The sequence below is a fragment of the Limanda limanda genome, chromosome 11, assembly GCF_963576545.1.
Source record: "Limanda limanda chromosome 11, fLimLim1.1, whole genome shotgun sequence".
Lineage (NCBI taxonomy): Eukaryota > Metazoa > Chordata > Actinopteri > Pleuronectiformes > Pleuronectidae > Limanda > Limanda limanda.
In genome coordinates, this window is record NC_083646.1 from 14101279 (window position 1) to 14118209 (window position 16931).

The 16931-nt window shown below is 42.6% G+C and overlaps 1 protein-coding gene across 1 annotated transcript in view; it reads right to left on the reverse strand.

The window, feature by feature from the left end:
- fhod3b (formin homology 2 domain containing 3b) overlaps nt 1–16931 on the reverse strand; it is an 83614-nt gene that overhangs the window by 17922 nt on the left and 48761 nt on the right. The window contains exons 4-7 of the mRNA XM_061081985.1: nt 14904–14991; nt 13279–13403; nt 867–961; nt 168–279 (exon numbers count right to left, since the gene is read on the reverse strand). Coding sequence (XP_060937968.1) covers nt 168–279; nt 867–961; nt 13279–13403; nt 14904–14991 — 420 coding nt within the window. The remainder of the gene's footprint in view (nt 1–167; nt 280–866; nt 962–13278; nt 13404–14903; nt 14992–16931) is intronic.

The following is a 16931-nucleotide window of genomic DNA, read 5'->3' on the forward strand; positions in this document are numbered from 1 at the left end:
ATACTTAATTTAATCAGAGTGAATAAAAAATGTGCCCGTCAAAAGAATATATCTGAATTAAAACTACGATATGTCTGAGTCATTTTATATTGTGTTAGTGATGATGAGCTTTGAGGTGTTTCTCATCTTATTTATTGAATTATTGGCTAGTTTTCCTGAGCTCTTACCTCTTTTGGCGTCCACACCGTTCACAGCCTTAATGAGCAGCGCGGCATTGGACTCTGTGTACTCCACAAACACCAGCAGCAGCTTCAGCGCCGTCTTCACCACCAGACGGAACTGCACAAAGAAAAACAACCGTTAATGCAGAAAATCCTATAGAGTCCTATATGGTTTTGGTGGACCCGTGAAGACCTCCAGAGAGAGAGAGTAAACTATAGAGAGGAGTAAAAGCCACGTTGTGGAAGGAAAGTGTGAGTGAGTGAAAATTAACATAATTAAACAGGTCTCATCACTGGTGAACAGCTGCCACATCAGCATGAAGACTGCACAGGCGACAGCCAAATAATTGTGGTCAAAATGAGTATTGCTGAGGGAAATTTGCCATATAAAAAGATAAGGATGACGGTATCGTGATTTAAAAATGAAAACATAATAGTTGCCAAATATTATGATAATATTTCCACAGGAATGCAGAAAAGAAATTTCATGAGAACAGAAAACAGTGGGGAAAGAGGAGAGAGCCACTGCAGCTCTGCAAATATGCACCATAACACAGTCTGGCCACTAGAGGGCTGAAGACCACATGACAGGAGAGTTGCCTGCATGTTTACAAAGCAGTGAGGTAGGAAATGATCTGCTTATTTCAGCCTAGTTAGGGCCCAGATGAGAGTCTGTAGAAATGAGGCAGGGAACTCTTTCTTTACCTTGGATCCGACCAGGCTGTAAAGCCACTGGACCGTTTCATTGTGAGATATCAGGCCGTTCATCCCATCCACGTATAGCATTATCTGTCCGAGAGCTGGAGAGAGAGAGAGAAAGAGATAGGGTGTGATTAATCATCTGCTATTCAAGTTGTTAATTTTCATCTTTCCTTTTATGACAGTTCATCACATTTATCCTGCTCAAAATGAAAAGAGCCAAATGGAGTAAATGCTTGATCTGAATGTGTGTGCACTTTAAAAACCAAGAATCTCAGTGGTACTTTACCAATCTTTGTTTTTGAGTCACATGAATATACGAGAGAACAGTATTTAGTCTGCATTCGCAAAAACACACATGCACACACATGCACACACTCACACAAATAAGCAAACTCATGTATTGTTAGTAAAAAGGGGTCAATGATATCTGTCCACAGTGATTTAACTGGAGCTGCTGCAGAGGTAAATTTTTACAAAAAACAGCCCCCCCCCCATCCCTCAAGTAACAGAACACAACTGGGGGTGAAATGTTTGAGCAGAGCGCCTCACTGGATGCTGACATGACTTCCATCGGTAACAGGATACATAAATAAGAACATAAGAGCCAAGGGATCTCAGTGGGGGGCGGTCAAAGTGAGGGGCAGTAAAAAGTGTAGGACTTCTGTTAAAGAAGGTACAGATGGGGGAAGGGAGGCAAACACTGGAGGACAAGAGGGGGGGGGAAGCTAAAGTCCCCCTTTAGTTCTTAAAACAGCATCTCAGTGGCTGTGCACACATAAGGAATTAATACAGTCAACACAGACGAATACAGAAAACGAGATGAGCTCAGCTTAAACCCGCTGCAACTTCAGGTGATACATCAGCGGACACGGGGGGAAAAGGCTGAAACAGTTTTGAAAGGTCTGCACACAATTTCAATTCTCTACATGTGCCTTTTTTTCATCAAGATCCATGAAATTTCCATGACCAGTGATAATGTTTCTGGAATCACCCCCTGATCCAGATCCGCCCCAAAATTGTATGGCTTCTTCCTTGACCCAAACCACATCCTCCCACCAAGTTTCATTGTAATCCTCTAAATAGTTTTGCCTCCTTGGCGGAGACAACCCTGGACAGTTTGATCACTTCTCACTAACAAAAACAAAACATTTTAAACAAACTTTGGATCCTCTTCAAACAAAACACCATCTTCTCTCCTCTTGCTGTGTTTAGGTCAGTTTATATTTGACATGTTATGGTGAATAGCTGAAGCTTCTCTCATATGTTTTTCCCCCCTCCTCTTCTCTAGGGCATGAAAATCGTGAATATGCTGTGGATAAGCCAAAATTCCCAGGTGCAGCTGCTGAGTGTGTATGGTGCGTGGGTGTATGCATACGTGCAATTGTGTGTATATGTGTGTGTGTGTGTGTGTGTGTGTGTGTGTGTGTGTGTGTGGTTGCATGTGGATGGCCCACTGCTGCAGCAGCGGCACTTCATCTTTTATCAATCGGGGTTAATTACTCACAACATGTCAGGCCCCGAGCATTCCTAGCAGTCCTCTCCTTGCTGCAAGCTCGGAGCTGTGTGTGTCACAGCAGCCGCACCGGAGTGTGTTTATGAAAACATGATTATCCCCCTGACTCAGCGTGGGCCAAGGTGTCACCCTGTGCAGGACCCCCCCCCCCCCCCCCACACACACACACACACACACACACACAGACACACTTTGTATGGGACGGCTGCTGACGGATAAGTGACAGCAGTAATGACATGACGTTCAGCTTGTGTCCAGAATGGATTCCTGCGATAGGTTGTTTACAAAAGAAAATAAAAAATCAGACCTGCGCGTTGGAAGTGTCTAAAATAACGATTTGCAGTGATTCTTTATACACAGACACAAACAGCTGTGACTTTTGCCAGATGAGTAATGAGCTGCGTGGTTCTCTTCAGATTGGAAGCCGATGTCTGACCTGCAATATCATCACCGCTCGGTCTTTTATCTCTCGGCTGCACCTGTGTACAGTATCTGCCCCTGGTGCAACGAGGCTCTGAGGAATGTCCGTTGAAAACCGGGGTGAGAAAAGATAGGTGGCCTTAATGAGACTTTTTTCAAGTGTCATTACACAAACGTGAATGTTCAGCTGCTGACAGATGTGACGTTAGTGATTGGTCCCAAAAGTCAACAACAAAATGACTTTTAGATCACTAAGATTTTAACAAACGCAAGCGGGTAGATTTTCAGGTCGTAGCCAAGTAAAAAAAAGAAAAAGGGAATGAATGTCTATATCGTATGTGAGTTTAATTTAGCGAGCAGTTAAGATACAGAAATTACATGATATTAAAGCACTTGTGAACCAGGCCAGGAACCACACAATCATTAAATTTTTCTCTCAGATTCATCAAAACTGCTGCTTCATGGAATTATTCAATGCCAGCTGCCCTTCATGAACAATTGAACTTTAAGGACCAGAAACCAAATAAACAGCATTTACCCGGTGAACAGTTATAGGTAAACTGATACCATAACTGTTTTGAAAAAAATAAAATTACCTGTCATTATGGGAAAGTGCAACCTTCAGAGTCTGGTCAGAAACCATTGGAAGGAAACATCTAATTACTCCCAAAGCAATCACTTCTGTGAACTGCAACTGGAACTGATTTCCACCCACTTGTGATTAAATTAGTCATGAAACTGCTGCAGGAAAATGAAAAGTTACCTGTGGCGTATCTGTCAGGCTTTGGGCCTTTGTGGTGAGCTGAGACTGTGGGCCCGGATCTAGAACCTGGGATTTGTTTTGAAACTCCCCAACAGACAGTCATCAATAACTTTGGGAGAGGGCCAATAAGAAGAGCATGTGAGGGCTGAGTCTGGACAGGACTCATCCACTGATCTGCGGCCAAAAATGTGGGCCTCCATTCGAGTAATCACGAGCAGCTCTACAGTACCTCACACAAAGGACAACAATAACATTGCTGAGTCGCTTCGCATGTATGTCACGTAATGAGAGGCTGGCAGACGAAGCACTGTGATTAGAATAAATAGGAGAGGATATCCGAGGATGAAACATTTACTTTAAAATAAACCTGGAAGTGTTCAATGAGCAGCTTTGTGCCTGTGCATGACTTTCACGCTCTTCATTCTTCCAATTACTTAAATTTGCCGTGTGAGAAAAACGGTTCTGTGTCATGCTGCGGATGCGGGACCACAGACCCACTGACTGAAGGAGACGGAGCCTGGTCCGGCGTCTGAACCAGAACTCTGAGAGAAGTAAGAATGCAAGCAACTGAGGTCTGGTGGAAGTGTTTCCTCAGGGCCTCTCCCTCTCATAAACCACAGCAATTATCTTCCACAGCTCCAGGAATGTGCAGGAAGGGCTGCTCCCTGACCACTGCCGAGGTGAGAAGCACTCCGACGTCTGGGTGGCAGCACCAACATGAACCAGCTGACTCATATGGAGACATTTAAAAAAAAACCTCTTATCGGCCTTATCTTATCTGTGGAGATGCAAGAAATCAACTTAACAGCTTCCCTTCTACAAACCTGTCCCCCCTCCACTCGCTCTCCACTCGCTCTCCCCACTCTGCCCCTTTGGTTTCATTTACATTTTGGAATTTGTCAAAACTAGGTCAGCCAAACTGTCTGTCAGCGTGCAACATTTATTTTACCAGGACTATTCGGGATAGAGGCCAAATCTCCGTCCTGTGCAGCGCAGTTTGGAGACTTTACCTTTGTTATGCTCTGCATTAGCTGGGAGCTGCACCCAAAGTTCAGAGGTGTGCCCCCCTGTACCTGCGTGAGCCGGACGTGCTCTACTGCAAAGTCTGGAAAAGACTTTTAATGTAAATTCTTGTTCTACCATGTAACAGTAATTAAAGTCGATGATTTTAATTTCATGAGGGCAGAGTCCACGCTGGATTCTGGGCAGCGAGACAGACAGCAGTCAACACTGACCTCACGATTTCTCATGTTCTCTTTACTGGTGGTCATTGTTGTGAGTGAGTCATCAGATATATTCAGGAATACTTTCATCAAACTTTTACACGTGAAAAATACTTGTCTGGACCAAGCTAAGATATGCACTGACATTCTATAGCATACAGTAGGTTCATCCCAACATAACAAGCCCAACATTCCTCCCACCCACTTCAGTTTTAGTCAGCGTTTAAAGCAGTCATAATCAATACTTTCAGGTTTACAGTAGATCACATGACTACCTCTATGTGAAAATGGTCGCTCGCAGGGATGAACCCAGAGAGAATAAATCATTCTTATTTCTGTTTCCCTCACTCCTGCAAAGCTTGAGAACATTAATTCACCTCCCTAAATTAAGTTAAGTTTTTATCGCCGTTTGTTTGTCTGTCTGTCAGCAGGATTATTAAAAATCTACTAAATGGTGAAGTGGCGCATGACCCATTACATTTTGGAGCAGATCTGAATAAATGGGCATATCCAGGATTTTTTTTACCTTCTTTAATATGGCGAGATAAAGCTCTGAGCAGCATTCTAGTTCCTCATGTGGCCCCAACACACGGTTCTAATACAATGTTAAAGAGGTTACATATCATATTAACTTCATAAAGTTTCTGCATATCGGTGAGGGGTTTACAATTTGTTTCTGCTGCCCCCATGTGGAAAAAAAAGAATCTGGTCAGGCAACAGGACAAAGTTGACTGACAGCCTTGCACTTGATTTTCATCGTCTGCGTTTTTCTGCGTTGATACAGATCACCGAAAAAGTTTGTTCCCTGATTTCGTCAGTTACTAAAATTGTGTTGCAGGCTAGAAGTTGATGACAACGTTTTGCAACCAAACCAAAGAACAAATGTAAAACTTTGACATCGGGTGAAAAGTCAGGGGACCACTAGACGGTGACTTGAATGTGTCTGCCAAATCAATTACACATCTGCTCAGATACTTCAGTCTGGACCAAGGTGGTGGACATTCCTGTAGATACATTTATTCAAACTATTTTTATTGACACTTAGATGATGGCAGATTTGTCTTTTATCATTACTGCATAAACATCACACCTGAGGTGTTAGACTGTCTACAATAAAGACAAGTTTACCACTCAGGCCAATTGAACAGTCCTCAGTGTATATGAACTGGGTAAGACGTGTTAGTGGGTTACGTTCCATCCGTTATTCAGCTAATCACCCATATCCCATTGGAGCCAGACTAACCGTCTCTGCCAGACCAATTCCAGTCACCAAACTGGAACGTGTGTGTTTCCAGTGTTTGGCTGTTTAAACCCCACAGGCACTGCAGACCTGATGTACCACTGCAATGCTGAGCAGGGAAAATCAGACTATACGGAAAATAAAATATACCTATATACATGTGTTATTCTCTATCACCCTCTATTACATCTGTAAAACAGTTTACATGTAACACATTTGAGGTTCTACTGATATGCAGGAATCTTAGAAAATCTTTTTTGAACAAGCAATCTGGGGGAAAGACCGAACAGATGAGCTTCTCCATCCTTATCAAAGCAGGGAAGACTTTCGAAAAAAAGCTCCTGCACTGACACCCACCCACTGAAAGATGAGCTGCGGTGAATTCTTACTGCTCTTCAGAGAGCAGTGATGTGATTCACCTCGCCTCCAGCCAGCCATGTTCTGAATTCAGTCCCAAAAAACACTCCCAGGAATCAGCTGTAAAACCCACTCAAACGCCGAGGATTTCAAGTCGATCTGCCTGCGTGCTCCATTACAGCAAGAGATTTATTTATTTTCCAAATTATAGTTTATGTATCTAAAGACAGCGAGGTCAGAGATGATAAAATAAGAGCCTGAGAAATGAACCAAATCAAACATTCTTATAATATAATTGGCTTGTATACTGAAGTCTGTTACGGTAAAACCGGCTCCAGGGTTTGGAATTCCAGCGGGTTCTGCTCCGGCTGAAACTTTCTATGAAGGGAAGCAGAAAACAGGGCACACAGGTGTGGGTGAATTGGGTTCAGATGTAAGCTGTCTACCCGTGTCAGGGGGAGCTGAAGGGGTCTACGGGGGTCTGAGACTGGGGGGAGGGCGAGTTGGGACGTATCCTGTAGGAACGTGACTCGAAGCTTAATGAGAGAAGTAACAACAGATTATGTTTTCCATTCAGTTAAAGGTTGACCGGCCTCTTCTTAATTTTAACTTTTTATATTTTGAAATTTAAGGTAAAGGGTGTTAAAATGACAGTAAATGGAATATACAGCAGTGTAGCTTTTCAAGCAGCACTCAAAATGTAATTTGAAAGCTTGTGATTTAATTTGACTGTGGTAATGTTGTCAGTGGAGCAAAGAGAGTAGTTGAAAGGCTGTTGGCTAAAAACCATGTCTAGTCCTCATTTCTTATATTTCCTCCGACCATGTGAATTTATTCCTGTCATCCCAAAATAGAGAAAAGTCTCAGGCAGGTAAAGTAGCCTAGATATGAAACAAATATTACTGTATTTCTTCAAGAGGATGAAACCTTGTGAGAAATATTTGGATGCATGAGGAGAATGAGGTAAATATAACAAAAACCTGTGCCTCCTTTGGGTCATTACCAGCACATTGAACAGTAAGTGTGAATGGTTTCACGTTTGAAGTTACAAGCGCGTTATCACTGATGTGTGCATGTGTTTATGAGAGTGAGTGAGTGTTTTTCAGATTGAAAACTTTGCGCCAAGGGGCAGCAGGAGCGGTGGCTCTGGCTCAGAGAGCTGCAGGAGAGACCTGGTGGAAAACATGCACGTGTTCCCATGGGATCTCATTACAAAGCTGGACTTTTGAGTCTCTGTTGGTACGACAGAGGCATTCCTGGAGATCTCCTCCTCGCTACAAACCCGCTTGTCCACATTCAATATGTGTGTCAGCGGTTCTCCCTACGTTTTCCCTCTTGAATTTCCATCATCCTGGAGGATTTACCAGAGCATACCCTCATCTTTTCCTAAGCATTATTCTCACATGATCATGCAAACAAGGAAATGATTGGGCCTACATTAACCAGCATATGTGGCACTGTATACCGATGCATTTGCACAAAACCTCTCAGGCCCAGCCCAGCCCAGACGGAATGGAAATGTTTATCCAGATGATAGACTGTAGAAATGCCCCCCCCCCTCAAGAACAGACGACTTATAACACAGCCAGACAACACAATACACACTGTTTCCAACAGGAGCTTCCAACGTCCCTGTTAACCCACTTGTGCCTGGGTTTTCACTTATTGCTCAGGCAAATGGTCAAACCGGCGGGGGGGAGAATTCAGTTTCGCTGTCTTCAACATTTTTAGAACTTGGGTCAGGTTATTCCTCAAAAAACGAACGATCCAGACTCTAAATTCAAATAAGTAAATGTCACAGTTGTGTGTAATGGTGCTAAATACTAATTTTAAAATAAAGATGTAAAGAGCAGGGACATAAGCAACACGACATCGCTTGCAGCTAAACACATGTAAAGTCAGTCCATGCTCCAAATGTGTTTTGGTGTTCCCTTCACCAAGGAGGTCATGTTTTCACCTCTGTCCATTTGTTTTGCTGATTGGATTATGCAAAAACTACAGAACGGATTTCCACGAAATGAAGGATGGGACATGGGCCAATGAATGTGGCTGATATCTGAGTGTGGGCAATTTGTTTGCAGAGCCGAATAAAGGTCTGTGACTGTTGGTCATTCTGCGCTCTGCTCTCTCCATTCTAGTTTTGCAAATGATTCAAACAATGCTGATGTGGTTTTGAATTTATAGTGGAAAGGGTTAGGGTTAGGGTTATATAAACTATTACTGTAAAGTTAGTTCTCTGCTCTTTGTCATGGAGGTCAACAGGTTCACTGCTGGTGTCACAGAGGAGGAGTTAATATGTGATATTATCTTGGATCACTCATATACACGCACAAATACTTGGTGAGCAGCTGTGCAGATGTGTCACTGCCTAGCATGATGTGAAACAAATAAAATGTTATGGCGCTACACTGACAAACACCATAGGGGCCGACTGCAGAAGAAAAGAGCCTTGTGTTTCAGGTGCACTTGTAGCTTTGTGAAAAAGACAGCCGCCCACTAAAGCTACTGCTGTGCGCGGCACTAAAAGCTGCACTGACTGTGCATTGGGAGCAGTGTTCCAGGTCCCAGACAGTTTAAGAGGCAATGAAACACTTGACTAGCGCACATCTCCTTTTCCCACAGAGGCCCAGTGAGCAGCTCCCTCTAGAACCCACAGCGTCCAGGAGCGTTAATTTATGGCGTATGTACGGCGGTGTCATTAAATACAGGGGTGCTCAAGATGGTGGCAGGAGAGCGGGAGAGAGATAGAGAGATAGACATATAGAAAGAGACATATGTGAGAGAGGAAGAAAGGAGGAGATAAAAGCATATCATGAAAAATGAGCATGACTTATTTGATACAGTTATACCTCTGGACATCTCAGCCCCCGTTTGTGTGGAAGCTATAAATTCAGGTATAGGTTAAATCATGTAAGCTGGTGTATATACAGCATCACACAGCATGTGATCCTAGATATGCCCTTCTGGGCGTGACCATAATTTACACAAAGCTCAGGAATGTGTTTTCCAAAAATGTGTACGAGATGAAAAGCTGTAAAAAAAAAAGAAAAAGAAAAAAGGCTGTTTTGGTAAATTCCTATAGATGAAAAACCAGTTTGATTCCACCGACGCTTATGGCCGGTGTTTTGTAAACAGCAGTGTGCAGACAGGAGTGTCGCGGCCTTTACAAAGTGCAAACACAGAAAGTGTAGCTGAAAACATAGGTCACGGTGAGGAATGTCAACGGTGAACATTTCAAAGCAGGGAATAATTGCTTCAAGTCGACTGTAATTGGTTCATCTTTAATCTGCCCTCATGTCTGCCGCTGGCATTTTTTTACACCTACCAATTAAAACACTGTCATTACTTTTCTCACAGCTATTCAGGGAAATTATAACTGTAGGCATCTTTTTGAGTTTTGTGCCGAAGCCTTTTTGAGCTTTTGCACACGCTTCTGATGTTATTTTGTGACTTAAAACAAAAGAAGTTAAAAAATCTACAAGACAAACAGACATATTTATTCATTTTGGGTAAACAAAATATCAGATACCCCTAAATATGTTGCAGTGTGGACAACTTATGCATCTGCAAATTGGTCTATACCACTTACTTCAAGAGGCTTTCAAGCTCTTTGCTAAAGTTTTGGTTACAAGAGTTACGCCAAAGGGGGGGGGGGAATAATTCATCGTGACCAAATTTGGTTTATTCAATTTCTAAAAAGAAACCAAACTCTCTGGGTGATTGAGCTCTGGAGTTGTGACCCCGGGGGACAGGGGCCTAAACTTGACTCGGACAATATCTGATCTTACATATTCATCTCCTCATAAAAACCCAGCATTAAAACTCATTATTACATAAGTTTGTGCTTTGATTTTATTCCACACCAAGAGCCTCAAATCGCTTCAGGCAAGTTAGACCTCAGTTAAATTATACTTGCATGTTAAACAGCTGCCTAGGAAACCACAATAAAGACTGACTTAATCATTTTAGGGCTCTCAGAGAAAGATCATTAGCACATTTTGCTAGTAACACTCTGCAAGGCAAAAGAGTGATATGTATATAATTTGAATTGAATGCTTTCTGTTTGTAAAAGAATCATTGTGTAGAACAAAGAATTGAAAATACTAATTTTTAAAATGAATAATGAATGTCATTAATGAGCCCTTCATCATCCTTTACCTCACTTAAGGCTGAGTGTGAAGCTTACAGGAGTACCAGATGGCACAGGCACCTCTGAAACAGTGACCTCACACCCTGCCCCTCTGATGGGGTGATAAAGGCATACAAAGTCCACCCCCCCCCCAAAGAAAAAGAAACTCAGGCCTCCAAGGAGCTAAGTCCAGGTCTGGAAGCCCTCTGAGCCAGGTGTGAGGGGCGCGGAGAGGGGCCAGAGCCCAGCCGGGCAGATCCAGAAAATACCCACATCACTGAGGGAGCACTAACTGGCCACAGACACCTCCAGGGTGAGGAGGCGGAGTGAAAAAATGAGGAGAAAGAAAAAAGTGAGAAGGTGTAGATTACTGGGAGGGCTGCAGGAACTTTACCATTTACAATGACGGCAATGTTCCAGAGAGCAAAGGATCTTGCAAAATGCATTCAGACTGGTGTGCATGTGTGACTTCTGCCTTTTTTAACTACAAAAGACCCATAAGATTGAATTTTATTCATGAAAGAGAGCAAGATTGTATTGTCGAAGGGGGGTGGTGGGGGGGTGGGGGGGGTTAATGTACACCAGACAGATGGGTTCAAGGCTGCACATTCCTTTTTTTTTTTACTGGCCTCAACTTGAAAGATAGTACAGCTAAAAAACATATCATATTAGAAATGCTCAGAGTTTGATACTGAAGCAATTACTAAAGATGCTTTGCTCTCTTCTCGTCCTCTCTGTGTGCAAGTGTGAAAATTTCAGGCAGCTAATTAACTCCCCTCCGGGGAATCCTTGACATGACATGTCAAGGATATGACATAGCTCCTCTTGGAAGTCATCAAAAGTAAAGCAGCCAGATCTATATACATTTCTGACCCGTGCATCTGCGTTCCAGCACATGCTCGACTTGTGTTCTTCAACACACAGCTCACGAGGGAGGGTGATCTACTACACCCCACATTTCCTCAGCTGGTCAGGAGAAATTAGGTCACGGGTTGAAACAGGGTTGAAGCAGGTTAAAAGGGCTTTTGGGAGAGGGGCAGCTTGGGTTAGTTTCTTGTGGTGATGTGGCGACACACGAGGGAAAACGATGCAGCCTGCGGAGATTCAACTATAAATCATCACATGAAAGAATGAAAAGAGTCCGACAGAAAGGTACTGACATGTTTTATCAGAATTCTGTGGGAGGTGAAGGGGGAAAAAGTATAGAAAATGAGGAGGAGTGAAAAGATACAACAGGCACAATGGGACTGTTACATGTGGTCAACTCTGACGTTGGGAGAAAAGCCTGTTCTTCTCCTGCTCTCTCATTGTTCTTGGCCATTTAACCTGTGTGATTTATCTGTCTGAGTCCTACCAGGCCAAGTTCAGATGAAGCATCAAACATTAAAAGACCAGAGCCGACCAAGGCCGTCCAGGCATGGATCATGTTCATGTTTATAACCTGCTCATCTGGCAACAGCATTACTTTGTCACAGACGCCCGTCCTCTGCTCTTTGATGTTGTTCAGTGACAGAAAAGGTCAACGAAGGGCAAGTTGACAAAATTACAACACAAGCTTTTAGGGACATGAAGCACCTAATTATTTAAAGATGAGTGGGAGCTGACATCTGATTTAGACTCAAGTTAGCTTAGTGAAGCAATAAAAAAGTGTAGTCTTGAAAAAGTTGAATACAAGCTTATGCATTTGTTTACATCTGATCCTATATTCTGTTCATGAAAACGTGAATTAACTATAAGTTCACTTGTAGAGCACACACTTACTCCAAGGCTGATTGGCCACATCACATAAACATAAGTTGAGGTCAGATAAATATATATGTGGTAATATGTACGCAGAAAGCCATCTTACATTAAAGGTAGAGAGGCAAAATATCCATTCTTTGATTTAGGTTAAAATGATTACTTGTTACTGTAACTTAATATCACCCTCTTAAAACAGTTTATATTGATTCACAAAATCTGGATCATTATCAGATCTGCTCAAAATTCTGCATTAGTTGTTCACAAAAATGCCCAAAAAACTGTTAACCCTCTAACAAAGTTAAAGAAAGTGGCAAAAATAAATCCTAGACCCGCCCCTGAATTGAATCTGCTCCAAAGGTGAACAGGTTCTTCCTTGGCCCGTATCTCACACTTCTACCAAGTTTTGAAAAAATTGGTTTAGTAGCTTTTGTGTAATCCTGCCAACAGACAGACAACCATCAATAACATCAGGTTAAAAAACAGAAGTGCAACAAAAAGTGAAGGGAACACACAAGAAAAAATAAAACAAGAGTGAAAGAAAAAAAAAGAGAGGGAGAGGAGGGAAAATTAGTTTTATGATCTGCAATATCCTGCCAGAAATTTTATTAGCCACTTAAGTGTGTAGCCCGCCCCTTCACAACAGGCTGTTAAATGGCTGCGACCTTGGAGTGCTGTTGTCCTCTAGTATTCCCGAACATGCTGCCCCTCCCCGACCACATCACGTATGATCTTTCACCTCACCGACATGGGACAAATAAATTAACCCTTGGCCTCACTTCAGGCTGAACTGAGACACACATTTGAGTTTGTTTATCTACCATACGTGTGTGAGTGTGAGGAAGTCGATGAGCAGAATCATCAATTCACATGGTGCATGTAAACACATGTGGTTCTGGAGAGGTTTATGGAAAGAAAAGTGTTACGGGCCTGATTAATAACATCCTCGATCAGGCGGCGAGGTGTGAGAAAGTACAGGAGAGGAAAGCACGCTGTGTTGTTTATAGGTGCACTTCTGCAGCGGACATACCCCTGAGGATGTAGTTCTGGTAGTTCTGGTCGGCTTCGGCTCCCACTTTTATCAAACATGTCAGTCCCTCCTCCACCACAAACTCGTGCACCAGGTCCTTGTCATCCTGGGGAGAAGCAAGAAGACTATGAGTGAAAGAGCCTGCAGAGAAATAACAAACTGAATCCTGTTGTTTGAAAGCTCACACAACTCTTGAAAACCTTTCTAATAATCTGTGTAATTCCAGAAATCTCACTGTCTGTCTGTATGTGGAACACAGATCTCCAGAACTGTTCATGTTATCGGCTCCACACTTCTCATGTGTATTGTTGAGGGTCAAATTAAGTGCAGAGTCGACATTCTGTAATTTTTACCTATATCAATGTTCACAATCTTAACTTATATTACTTATAACTAAGTTATAGCTAACTATATGTCCCTCCTAAAAATAGAAGAGTTCTATAGCTTTAACTTAAACACTGCTACACAACATATGTCACATTTTACTATAGTTTTATCAAGGAGTCTAAAAGAGGTGATGCAGAGAACATGCACTCAAACTTCTTTATGTGTTCCATGATTTGCCAGAGGGCTTGAGCTCACTTCTCATTTCTCCCTCCTCAGCTGAATAAATTGAATCTAACTTCAATTACATTAACTTACAGCCACTGAAAGTGCATTGAGCTCTGGGATGTGCCTGCAGCTTGTTCAGATGGATTCCTGTTACTTGGGCTCTCCCTTCCTCATCCCACATTTAACCCTCGATGACAAAACCACCTGCATCTCTCACACCTGTCCATGACTTGGTAATTTAAGGCCAAGCAGGAGGCTTTCTGCAGATTTAAACATTTTCTGATACTCTCTGCTGTTCAGATGGGAAGCAGAGGAAGAGGAGCAATAAACACAGTGAGGTGGTCGGGGCTCCTTCTCTCCCAGGAGGAAGTGTAAGTGCTTCCAGAAGAGCTTTACCATAGATCTGTGATGGAGACTCCAGTCATTTGGCAAATGCTCTAACATTACAGGGGTGCAACTAAAGAAATAGAATGAACAGCAGCTCTGAGACTCCTACATGGACAAGTCTGTGATGCATCGTAGAGAAATATGACTGAAATAAATCAAAGCGAGTGGACGTTTTATTAAAAAACAAGAATGATCAGTATTCTGTTCAACTGAACCCTGTAGAGCCACATGTAAAAAAAGTGAGCCATTCTAATCTGTTCTGAATCTGTTGCTTTCTTTTTCATCCAACTGTCACTTAACCCTCCCCCTCTAGAGTCGACTGCCCAGTGGTCCAGCCCAGCCCACTGTGTCTGTGTGTGTGTATGTGTGTGTGTGTGTGTGTGTGTGTGTGTGTGTGTGTGTGTGTGTGTGTGTGTGTGTGTGTGTGTGTGTGTGTGTGTGTGTGCCATGGAGGCAGACTCTGCATCAGGAAAACAATACCATGTCCAAGTGTGAGTGAACGTAACATTTAGCCCTTTCACGTTAATGTCCGTACATGGACATAAACACTCAGTGCCCCTGGAAAAAGCATGGCAAGGTAAACCTCACAAGAACTGCTGCTGATATTACTACACAAAACACAAAAGGCACTGGATCTTGTGAGATGCTTTTTTAAGAACAGTCATTTTTAAGAGGTCAATGAGAACTAGGAGAGAGAAATAATTACCTGAAAAATCTGCTTAAGGGAGAAGAGGGCTCGTCGTAGCTCACGTCCAGTTGAGTTGTAGAGTTTTTCTGTGTGAAGGGAGAGAAAAGGAGACAATGGAGAGATGAGTTGAAATGAATAAAACTAATGTTGAGGAGAGATTTAGGATGACTGTACCTCATAAAAAAAGTGCATAGCTATTAGTGTTTTAATGAATCATTCTCATCACATGTTTCTCCTTCAAATTCACTTGGTGATCTGCAATTATCCAGACTAGCTCAATAAGTAAATGATCCTACAAGAGGAACAGTGAAAGAACAGTAGGAGAAACTCAGAGCACATCTGCAGAGAATTAGCAAACAGAGGATGTATTTCTGCTGACAACGTCAGATCTGTAGTTTACCATAGTCATTGAGGAACCTTTAAGCCAATAGCCACCACAACGGCTGTGATACACTATACACCCATTAGTCAGTTCTCCACAGAGAGATATAGGAGGGGACGAGGCGGAATATAGATGCTTGTGATGGAGGTAAAACATTTCCTGCAACTGCTTGACAATCTTTTACCCTACATGCAGTTGCTCGAGTCTGCCAAGGAGGGGCAGCATTGAGCACAATCTCGGTAGCTCACTCGTCACTGCTGACTCTGTCTCTGACTCAGCAAAACCCACTGCTGCAGATACAGCCACATACAGCAACACTCCAGTGCAATGCAGAGGACACAGAGTTCAGTATAGCCACTCTCTGTGTTACGCCCTTTATTTAGATTCTAAATAGATTTTTTTGTATTGGACTGATACTTTATTACTTGGAGGCTGATATGGAAGAACACAATGAGACAGTTTGTTTCTCAGGACCTTTCTTTTTCTCCCCTCACTTTCTTATTACTATGTTTAGTGTTATGCATCTGCCTGCCTGTCTGCCTGCCTACCTACCTACCTACCTACCTACCTACCGACCAACCGACTGACCGACCTACCTTCCTTCCTACCTACCTACCTACCTACCTACCTACCTACCTACCTACCTACCTACCTACCTACCTACCTACCCACCTTCCTACTGACCTAGCAACTGACCAACCGACCGACTGACTGACAGACCTACCTACCTACATTTAAAAAAAAGAAGAACTAAACTAAAAGAAAAATCTAAATTGATAGAGATTAATGTTGATTAGGTAACTCATGAATCAGGATATTAGGTCTTTCTTTCTTTCTTTCTCTCCATCTCACTACATTAAGACGTGACTACAACTTTGCAGTGTGTAGCAGCTGTTAAAATCCTCTCCAGATGGGAAGGGAAATGATTTATCACTTTTGGTGCATGAGTGTGCATGAGTTACAACTTTTACACCCAAACATGCAATTGAGAGAAACCAACAGGCAGCCACACAGAGGTGCATATTGCCTTGAGTACACCCTTCATGCACACAAGAGCACACATTTGTGCCCATGAACTCCTTGTCTTTACAAACAGCTGCTGCTACTTCTATTTAGAAGTGTGAGAAACACACACTGATGAGTGCGTTCGCTTGGGATTCAGAGCAACAAGCCTCTATTCATTATTGTTGTTGGCGTCCTCCTCCTCAGCCATTCAGTAAATCCCCTCAGCTGATGAACTGAGAGACAGATGGAGAGAGGGAGAGAAACAGAGAGTATGTTGCTAATTCTGTGGACACGCACACGCAATACTTCTAGACACCGGAACTTGGGGACACACAACCTTTTTGACACAACACACTTCAAACTTCACACACACTGACAGCTGGTATACGTGGGCCAAGTGAGACAACAATCCTCCCACTTTGTAGAAATCCAACATGTTTGTTTTATTATTTTTTGAAAGCACAGAGTCTAAGTGTGAAAGGGCAAGAGAGTGACACAGCAAAGGGCCCAGTCCGAAAATCAAAATCAAAATTCTTAATGAAAAGACTCTCACTGAAAACCTGTCAACAAGCTAGATATAAGGTTGTGTTTTCATATGGTAAACAAACAATATTTAACTTTGGCCACTAGAGGTCTCTT